Source organism: Mytilus trossulus, chromosome 5, assembly GCF_036588685.1.
Source record: "Mytilus trossulus isolate FHL-02 chromosome 5, PNRI_Mtr1.1.1.hap1, whole genome shotgun sequence".
NCBI lineage: Eukaryota > Metazoa > Mollusca > Bivalvia > Mytilida > Mytilidae > Mytilus > Mytilus trossulus.
The window spans coordinates 44246963-44258244 of record NC_086377.1 but is presented as its reverse complement, the minus strand read 5'-3'; the positions used below and the strand labels follow the sequence as shown (position 1 = coordinate 44258244).

The following is an 11282-nucleotide window of genomic DNA, read 5'->3' as shown; positions in this document are numbered from 1 at the left end:
ATGACTTTGACTGGTTTTGGTTTTATTGATTTATGACAATTCAACAACGACTAATGTTGCTTTTTTTCCAGAGCCCGTATATCACAGTGAAATAAAGCAAAATTAATGTAATTTTTAAACACAACAAAACGTGTTGCTGCTTGCTCAAACTAGTCGTTGTCTCGATGGAAATTATGATTAATACTTGTTTTATAATCAATTTCGATTATAAAGAGAGAAAAATACCAAATGCACTATAAAACTCAGTAGTCGAATATAAAATGATAACACCATGGCAATAAAAGAAAAAGACATCATGGAAGGTGCAATATCTCTTTTAAGGAGTCAACTAACAAAATAAAGGCAACAGTAGTATACCGCTGTTCAAAAGTCATCAATCGATAGAGAAAAAAATCAAATCATGGTTACAAACTAAACTGAGGTAAACGTATCAAATATAAGAGAACTACGACACAACAAAATTAAAGACACAACACCGAAATGTAACACACACAGAAACGAACTATAATGAATCAATGGTCATATTTCTGACTTGGTACAGGGCATTTTATGAAAAAAATGGTGGGTTGACTTTTGGCTCATATTTTGATGACGATACTTCTGATTACAATTTCTGTCTTTCTTCTATGTCTGATTTCGATAACTATTACAAAAAAGAGTAAAATATCTGTTGAAACGTAGGTACTACAAGAAAACAAAATTTGTAGATCTTTATTTGCTATACATTATTGCTGCTAATAGTTTTATCGCTACATACTCTATCTTTAATAATATTGAAGATAATAACAAAACAACTTGCAAAATGTGCTTCAAATTACCAATTTAATTGCAGCAACCCAAACGGGTTGTCGGTTCGTCTGAAACTTTCATGGATGATATATCTTGATCTGTTGAAAATGTTTTCCCCATTTCGCTTTACTCGAAATGCTTTAGTTTTTGAGATGTAAGTAAAAAAATGTATTTGATCCCTGTGTTATTTTTTTTTTTTAGCTATGACAGCCTTTTTTGTTGATGGATCAAACCTTTGGATACAATTTATAAACTATATACCCTAAGACTCATACAATTAAATTTGGAAGGTACTTGATCCAGAAAATTCAGACGATATGATTTTTAAAACGTTTACGTCGACAAAGACGGACGACGGAAGATAAACACCCAATCATGGCATGCGCTCACATGAGGACATTAGGTCCCGATTTGCTAAACAGAATCGGTTCCAGTACATCCTTGATCTTTACAATCTAAATGAAATACGGAGAACTTTATGTATGAATGCTCATAGAAAATATGAATCCGTTTTCAGATATCTGCTTTCGAATAATATCTTTAGATTTATAGACAATAATAGTGGTGTTTGTTTATTGATAGAAGAATAATATAATTAATGTCTTACAAACACGAAAATCTTAAGAGTCATTTTTTTAGCATTTTGGCCAATTGCACTGACCATTGTCATCCCTAGCACATACGAGATCATCATTGTCATTACAATGTGGGTATCCACAATGTTGCTTGTTGGTACGCCAAAGTACAATCTGTTGATCAAACTCATTTGGCGTCTAAAATAGAAGAACAAACAGCTTGCTTTTAAATACGCTCATTATAGATGCCAGCATTATTTTTCTTTAAATTTGTAAGAGACTCACGTTTGTCTACAAAAGACTCGTTAAAAGATGACTCTCTGAACTTATGTTTTCGTTTTTGTCTGAAATGTTTGTCTCATAGTTTCCCCAAGGGTGACTGGGGTATAGAAATATGGTCACTTGGTCTTCTCCCGACCGGCAGTAAAACGCTTGCCGAAGTGGGGCGTCCGTTTGGCTGTGCGGGATGTATCAAGTTCGCAGTCACGTCCGGTCAGAAGGGGGACGTTAAATCCGATGCCTCGTGTAAAGAGAGTGCCACGCTCTTTGCACGTTAAGAACCCTTGCAACAACTCTCTGAGGGGTCCGTAGGTGGCCTGTTGCAAGGCTAAATTTCTGTCCCTATCCAATATACCCTCATTTTCCGGTGGCAGTCCAAATTTCTCCAACCATCATCCCAGATGGCCTCTATTGTATCAACCTACCTATTGTATTTATTGTGAACTTGTTCTCGTCCTGAATATGCATGAAATATTTGCCACTGGACGTTAAGCAACCAACAATCAATCAATCAATTGTCTCATAGTTAATTAGTTATCATAAGCATTTAGTTGCTTGAATAGTAATAGTTTATCCCTAAACTAATATTTTGTCATATAGACTGCAATAATTTTTTGATAAAATAAACGTATGATCTTGACGTTTGCAATAACTACTCTGAAACTTATGATTTTTAACTGTATTTCTTTCGGCTTACTATACAACTGTTTTAAAATGCAAGTCTGCAGGTGCAATATACTTTACTAGTTTTTGTGTCTTCTAATGGACTTGGCAATGTAAATTAAGTTGCCGCTTAATGACGTTCATGACACTGAAAAGATTCGGATCCTTTTATATTCATAGTTTATTCCATGCAGAGATGGTATTTAAAGCTAGCTAGACCACAACTGTTTTCATTTTCAATTCTACTCATCCTTGTAACTGCTTTCAAATTTGATAAATTAAATGTTTCAATTCGAGTGCAACCTGATCTTTTGTCAGGTTAATCTAATATGAAGGCATACTACTCTTATTAATTTTCTTAATGAATTTGAAATACCTTGAAATAAGTTATAAGATAACGACAAAGTAAAATTTCTAATCGATGCTGTTCAAAATTACACATATCTTTTGCCATTTTTAAATTTGAATTATTCATTAATGTATATAAAAGAAATATTCATGTATATTCAGGACGATAACAAATTATCAAAACATACAAAAATTAGGTTCTATAATATGATCGACCGGAATGAATGCCGCTGCTAAGTTGAACTGCTACCGGGAAAAGAGTTAATATTAGATAGCCAATATAATTTAGCATTATGATAACAAACATAGACAGATAGAATTAAAAACCAATTGTTCAGAGAACAATTGAAGGTCTTTCCACTTCTTGATGATTTATTTTGATGTAAACATATTATAATTCGGTTTAAAATGTTATTTCCAGTGTCAAATGAAAGGTAATTTTTAGGTGATTCCAAAAATATATGATTTCTATATACTTTTTAGTAAAAAAAATGACCAAAAAGAGCTACTTCCTGTTACAAAGATCACTTTAGGTTTGATTTTTTTTCAAGTCATTTGGTGTGTAACCTAAATCACAGAGTCATATGACTTTATCGTGTTTATAATGAATTTGAAGCAAAGGTCAAATCTAGAACGTCAAATTAACCTATCACCTGATCTCAATTTCAAGGACATTGACCAAGTACTTCCAATCAAAAGACCCTAGGTCTCTAAAATGTATGGTTGATAAGTTATGTCACTTTATGCGTAATTCTAGATATAATAGGGGCAAAAACTCCCATTTATTGTATACGCACCTTTTCTACCCAAATTAGTGATTAACGACATGTCGCAACTAACAATTTAGTACAAATAATTTTGTTGATACCTAAAATAGTTTTTAAAAATAAGTAAAAATCAGACAAAATCAAAATTAAGAATATGACCATGACCTTTTACCTGGACCTTATTTTCAAATTTTTGGACCAATGATCTCAAATCAAAAGGCCCTAGGTCCCTACCACTTATGGTTTACCAGTTAGATATGCATTTTACTTATATCAAACATAAAAGGGGGAAAACTCTCATATGGAATCTATATACGGCTAGGGTCAAAATAAAACAGGACATCCTGAGGATATAACGAATAATTTGGAAAAATAAATTTGTCGGTTTCTTATACGGTTGCGAAGCCATTGAGATCACAAGAAAAACAGTGTTCAGGGAGATAAGTCTTATAATGGAAAGTATTCGGTTAAGCAGGGTCAGTCTCAAAAGCGTATAAAGTGTTTGATATCATATTCAAAATAACTTAACGACATCTTGTGAAACAAAAACAAAAACAGCGAAGGAAAAAAATTAGTTGGAAGAAAAAAAATAATCAGAAGAAAACCAATAGATCTTTCCACAGAAAAGGGGAAAGACCAAATAAAACATACCTTGCAATCACAGTTCTCTTCATATTTTCCAGCAAGGCCTTCTAACATGGTGTTCGATGCTTTGGAAGCCTCAACTTTGAGGTCACAACTGCTAATTTCCATTTTGCCATTATGTATAGAGGCTGAAAAGAGTTACCTTAGACAATATCATCATCACACTAGCACATTACCTATGTTAAGTAACCAAAAGGAATACTTCAATAAAACAAACGATCACAGACAATTGTTCATACCGTTATATGAACAATATTCCAAGTTTTCATTGATATAATATGATATTCCAGTTTATGATACTAATGTAAAAAAAACATGAAAAAAATAAAATGCCCCAAATCAAAATATACTGAACATGCTGAATATGTTAGAACTCTGTAAAAGCCAAAAAAAAAACCGTTCCAACCTAAGAACAGTATACATTTTTCTGAAGCCAGACTTTATTATGATAACAGGCTTGCAATTGACGTACAAGTTAGATTCAACAACTAAGGTTTTGTTTCCATACCTGAGGAATTGGGAAAATTTCAGTTTGTCTAATAACAAAGTAACGCCAATAGCATTTACTTGCAGTTTCATCATCAAGAATGCTGTTAACAAGAAAAAATGTGTGTGATGTGCATTTAAAAACTATATCAACCAGCATTAAAAGGTTTCTTATACAGCGAAGTGGACCTAAACTTTGACAGCACATTTACCTGTGAGAATATAGCTTGATCCTACTTTCAAATCTACGGGTCCACATGCCATATAACTTATTGGTGTCTCCAGTGTCGTTTTATCAGTTAAGGTATCATACGTTCCTTTCCCCTGGTAAAAAAAGATTGTGAAAAACATTTATTCATTTATTCAAAGGTTGTATTGTAGGGAGGGATACATCCTATGTTGTAAAGGGTCGCTCTGATTGAAACAAAAAATTCTTTGAAATTGATATCATCAAATGCTTGATTTTCTGATTGACAACATACTTGTTACGTTCGGAAGACGTGTTTTTCAACAGACTATAGCATTCCAATGGGAACAAATTGTGCACCTATAATTGCCAATTTGTTTCTTTATTATTATGAGGCTGACTTCATGCATGAACTTCTAAGGAAGAAAGGTAAGAAGTTAACGATATCCTTTAACTCTACTTTCCCCTATATATATTATGTTCTTTCATTAAATAATTCAAAATTTGGTGACTATATGTACCGCATTTATCCCATCGAACTACATATAAAGGATACTACAGATACATTGAATGAATGATTGTTGGTTGCTTAACGTCCAGTGGCAAATATTTCATGCATATTCAGGACGTAAACAAGTTCACAATAAATGCAATAGGTAGGTTAATACAATAGAGGCCATCTGGGATGATGGTCGATGAACATTAAACGGCCACTAGAAAATGAGGGTATATTGGATAGGGATAGAAATTTAGCCTTGCAACAGGCCACCTACGGACCCTTCGAAGAGTTGTTGCAAGGGTTCTTAACGTGCAAAGATCGTGGCATTCTCTTTACATGAGGCATCAAATTTAACGTCCCCCTTCTGACCGGACGTGACTGCGAACTTGATACATCCCGCACAGCCAAACGGACGCCCCACTTCGGCAAGCGTTTTACTGCCGGTCGGGAGAAGACCAAATGACCATAATTTGATACCCCAGTCACCCTTGGGGTATACTACAGATACAGTTCAATCGGCCTCATATCTTGACTTCCATCTAGAAATTGACAATGAGGGTCGGTTGAAAACATTTTTTTTACGTCAAAAGAGATGATATCAATTTTCCAATTGTGAAATTTCCATTTCTAAGTAGCAACATTCAAGCAGCACCTGCATACGGGGTATATATCTCCCAATTGATACGATATTACAGTGCTTGCATTTCTTATCATGACTTTCTTGATAGGGGATGCTGCTCACAAGGAAGCCATGAGTTCCAAATGGTGAAGTTGAAATCATCCCTTAATAAAAAAAAACTTGACGCCATCACGTGTTGGTTGACCGTTATGAATTAACCGTTTCCCAAATGATATCGGATATGTTCTTCACGTCGTAACTTTTCAGAAAACTGTGTGATGATGACAGTAATTTTATCTGTATAAATAGTATAAATTTTGTACTTACTTTATAGATCTTTGTCTCGGATATTTGGTAATTTTTGTAGTAATCATTCATTGAAAATGATTCAATTTTAGCCTTAACGACTGAAATATAAGGAAAAAAATATTCATGCAAGTGTTCCTGTGTTCATCGAATGATCAATTTGATGTCAAATAAACAAATGGACAAATATATCCCATAACACCTGTTTAGATGTTTCCGAAAATATGTTTACGCCTATTAACACTAGTTAAATGTTTCTGAAACTGATTGAGCTGCTAACGTAACATACATATTGCTCATCTAAACGAGGTTTAAATTTAATGTATTGCATTTAAATAATAAGCATGTTTCATAAAAAATAACTCATTTTAATTGGAAGTCAATAGTATGTGACATAACAAGTGAATTGCATCCTTATAAACATTCAAACCTGAACGTGACACTAAAAATAACATTAACCTATCCAACTGTTGGGATGTTTACGCACTTCACCTTAGCATTAATACGACCTTCCAACTGATTTTAACCAAGCCAGTCTAATAAGAGTCATGTCGACTAACTTAACGTCCGACGCTAATTTCAAATATTATTGCATTTGTCTTCATTTCATCCAAAAACAATCACATGGTTTGCTTCCATGTTTATTTATATAACATCATCATAGATAACAGGCTGGATATTTTGTAATGAGCCATATGTAATACGAAGTAGAGCCGTGGTGTAGTGGTTAGTGCATCGGACTACTAGCACAAAGGTTCCTGGTTCGATTCCCGTCTGGGATGAAAATTTCAGGAACTCAATTTTCGGCTCTCCCTTGACACCATTTGCGAGTATGGTCTTGAGGAAACGATGATAGTCCATCGGAAGGGGACGATAAATGGCTGACCCGTGTTAAGAGAGAGCCATATCTCTTGCACGTTAAAGACACCCTTGTAGATTTCGAAAAAGAGTAGGCTAATGCCGCTACAAGGCAGCACTCGCACCCGCAAAGTGGAAAGGGATTAATATAAGTTGAAAAACTTGTTTCCCAATCCACTATAAATAAATATGTTTAAAACTAAAAATGAGCCATACGTGCGTTAATCATGTTAATACAAAATTTAATTCTGATATTTATGATGTTTATTTACAACTGTTGGGTCGATTCCACTGTTTGTGGAGTTTTAATTCCCCGAGGGTATCACCAGCCCAGTAGTCAACACGTCTGTGCTGATATGAAACACAATTGATATGGCCATGATTATAAATTTAATGTTTCACAACCTAGTCTACCTATTTTCACAAAATTGTTAGGAATGTAGGTCCTCAATGCTCTTCCACTTCGTACTTTATTTGGAGTTTTTAAACTTTTTTATTTGAGTGTCACTAATGAGTCTTTTGCAGACGAAGTGCGTTTCTGTCGTTAATCCTGGTATTTATGATGAGTACACGTAACACTGGTTAAATATCCTGACAATGTGTGACTCAAGAGATCTGATGCATGTATTGTTCGCTGATGTTTATTTCTATTTTAACTAATCATTTGTTTATGGTTTATAGGGTATGTAGTATATTCTATTATACTTGTTATTCATGTTAATCTTTTCTCATATAGAAATTCATGACAACGATTCATGTACAATACACATTATTGAATAAGCAATACCTGCATAAATACTGAAGAAATTTAACATGTTGAACCCTGCCACAATCTTTTTATGTGTCTGTCAAACATCAGGGGCCTGTTATTCAGTGGTTATCGTTGCATACATGTTGCTGGGTCATGTTTTGTACATACATTAGGGTCTTAGTTTACTCGTTTGAATTATTTTATATTTGTTTAGGATAATAGTTGAAATAAATTCAGAAAAAAAATGTTGAATTGAAAAAAACAAAAATTTATAGGTGATTGTGCGTAGTTGGCTTTGTGCATTGTTGACGATAGTATGTTGACCTATTTTTGTTAATTTATGTACTATTTAGTCTCTTGTGGAGAGTTGTCTCCTTGACAATTATACATTATCTTTTTTTGTTTGTCGACACAGTTCGGTCCTCATCATTATCAGGATAATAATTGAAATAAATTCAGAATAAATTCTTGGATTGAAAATCAAAATAACAATAATAATAATAGAAATAATAATAATAATAATAATAATAATAATGATAATAATAATAATAATAATAATAATAATAATAATAATAATAATAAATACACTTTTTTTTAACCAAAACAAACAAAATATAAAAAAGACAGGTGATTCTAAACGGTTCATGATGCCATAAATACACGAATGATGCATTTCATAGCGTACACAAATTGTAGTTATCGATGAATTTGTTTTATATTATTATTAAAATTAAGTTCCTGAGAAAGATGTGACGAACAAATGAAGTAATAGGACTAATATATGTTCTGACAGACAGACGGAGGCAAAACAGAATATTCTAAAAAAAATTTAAAGCGGTGATAAATTATGCATACAATTTCTATTGTTTTAATTAATACTGTCTTACCTATTTTGCTGTCACAAACAATGTCCTGTGTATACCAGGATCCACACAAACATGATTGTTCTGACATTGCAAAACAACAGATCACCATCAAACTTGAATACATCTTCATGGTTCTTATTATGTAAATATCGACAGGGAGGATCTGTAAAAATACCTTCCTGTATTGAATATTGAAACATGAAATCAATTGATGTAAAAGCTTAAAAAACGAAAATTAATCATGAATATCCAGTTGGTCCTATTTTTAAAAAAGCTAAACAACAAATCATAACAATCATCAATCAAATAAAATAGAGAGAAAAGAGTACTTCTTCTTCTTTGTATAAAAAGAGGGACCAAAGATACCAAAGGGACAGTCAAACTCGTAAATCTAAAACAAACTGACAACGCCATGGCTAAAAATGAAAAAGACAAACAGAAAAACAATAGAACACATGACACAACATAGAAAACTAAAGAATAAACAACACGAACCCCACAAAAATTTAGGGGTGATCTCAGGTGCTCCGGAAGGGTAAGCAGATCCTGCTCCACATGCGGCAACCGTCGTGTTGCTTATGTGATTACAAATCCGGTAAAAAGTCTAATTCGGTAGGTCAAATTCATGAAAGGGAAGGGGATTGTAGTTACGACGTAAGGAACATATCCGATATCATTTGTGAAACGGTTATTCCATAACGGTCAACTAACTCGTGAAGGCGTCCGTAAACTTTACGAAGGGATGATTTCAACTTCACCATTTGGAACTCTTGGCTTAATAGCTTCCTTGTGAGCAGTAACCCTCTATCAAGAAAATCATGATAGGAAACGCAAGCACGGGAATATCGTATCAATTTGGAGATACATACCCCGTATGCAGGTGCTGCTGGAATGTTGCTACTTAGAAATGGAAAGTTCACAATTGGAAAGCTGAAATCATCTCTGTTGTCGTAAAGTTTTGTCTTCAACCGACCCTCATTGTCAATTTATATATGTAAGTCAAGATATGAAGCCGACTTAACTGTATCTGTAGTATCCTTTATCTCCAATTCACCAAATTTTGAATTGTTTAGTTTAGTGAAAGAACGTCATCTATATAGCGGAAAGTAGAGTTAAAGGATATTGCTAACTTCTTATCTTTCTTCCTAAGAAGTTCCTGCATGAAGTCAGCCTCATAATAATAAAGAAACAAGTCAGCAAGTAGAGGGGCACAGTTTGTTCCCATTGGGATGCCGACAGTCTGTAGAAAAAACACGTCCTCCGAATGTAACAAATATGTTGTCAATCAAGAAAACAAGCATCTTGATAATATTTGAATCAGAATGATTCTTTACAAAGTAGGATTTATCCCTCCCTAAGACAAGATACTTGTATCTACGTTGTCGATTCATTTTTATGAAGCAAAGTAATACCAACCCTTTTAATTTGTCTTTTAGTTTGGAATGTGGAATACTTGTGGAAAAGTCAAATGTTTTAATACTGTTACAAGATGAAAGAGAGTTATATTGTATGTACTCTAAAAGATCTTTGGAATTTTTAAGTATCCACATCTGATTCACGCCACCTCTAGAGTAGGCAGTTTCACAATAACTTTGAAGCCCGTCTTTGATTGCTGATAAAATGGATGTTAATAAGCTTCCGAAAGACAGGAACACATCTAATGATTTAAGAGTATATACGAGGGAAATTTTGTGGATATTTTTTTTTTCTTTATAAAGTACACATATTTAAAAAAAGATATGTGAATGTATTTCATGTTATTTAAACAGATGCTCTAGATATTGTTGCTGATGTTATAGTTTATAATTAATATTATTTCCACACATTATCTTAGTACATTTTATCTTATTTTTATTTCGAAAATAAGAATGAGGCGAAAAATTAATGAATTAAAAAAAATCATTATATAAAATAATGCATCAACTAACTTTGTACATACAAATGCATTGAACAGTTATACATAAGGTGACCTATAGTTGTTAATGTTTGTGTCATTTTGGTCTTATGTGAATAGTTGTCTCATTGGCAATCATACCATATCTTCTTTTTTATATTTACAGACGGCCAAACTCTCTACCGACAAATTAATTAACAACGATAAAGAATCATAATCATTTTAACCTGACATTTACAATCTTGACACACTAAAGAATTGAGCAAAGGATAAGATTTTGAATAGTGTATACACCTAAAGTCAAATTAGTAAATTAAAAAATCGCCTAAAAAGTACACATTTTGTACACGTTAATCGAATAACTTACACATTTGTTGCCTTTACTTATAATACTTGGTCCTTCATTTTCTACAGATAATCAAGAATTCATTATAAAAAGTAAAATCACAAAAAATACTGAACTTAGAGGAAAATCAATTCGGAAAGTCGATAATCATATGGCAAAATCAAATAACAAAACACATTAAAAACGAATGGACAAGAACTGTCATATTCCGGAATTGGTACAGACATTTTCAAATGTAGAAAATGGTGTATTAAACCTGGTTCTATAGAGCCAACCCTTTCACTTTGACGAGTCTCATCAAATTTCGTAATATTTACAATATTGCTTTTACAATTAAAATAAAGTAATGGTAATCGAATTATTTCAACTTCTTATTCAATGGTTATTACAGTACGTTTAAAGTA

The 11282-nt window shown here is 33.1% G+C and overlaps 1 protein-coding gene across 1 annotated transcript; it reads right to left on the bottom strand.

Moving 5' to 3' along the window:
- Nucleotides 1-1203: 1203 nt before the first annotated feature.
- On the bottom strand, nt 1204-8768 carry LOC134717980 (metalloproteinase inhibitor 2-like). Its single transcript, XM_063580480.1, has 6 exons — nt 8660-8768; nt 6185-6264; nt 4765-4876; nt 4073-4194; nt 1451-1562; nt 1204-1244 (listed from the first exon to the last, which is right to left on the bottom strand). The coding sequence occupies exons 1-6, from the start codon at nt 8766-8768 to the stop codon at nt 1204-1206; spliced, it is 576 nt and encodes a 191-aa protein (XP_063436550.1).
- Nucleotides 8769-11282: the final 2514 nt, after the last annotated feature.

Coding starts and splice junctions, on each gene's coding strand:
- LOC134717980 (XM_063580480.1), bottom strand. CDS start 8,768: ATGAAGATGTATTCAAGTTTGATGGTGATCTGTTGTTTTGCAATGTCA. Junction 4,877..6,184: donor CCGAGACAAAGATCTATAAA/GTAAGTACAAAA, acceptor TTTTTTTACCAG/GGGAAAGGAACGTATGATAC. Junction 1,563..4,072: donor AAGAGAACTGTGATTGCAAG/GTATGTTTTATT, acceptor CTTCTATTTTAG/ACGCCAAATGAGTTTGATCA.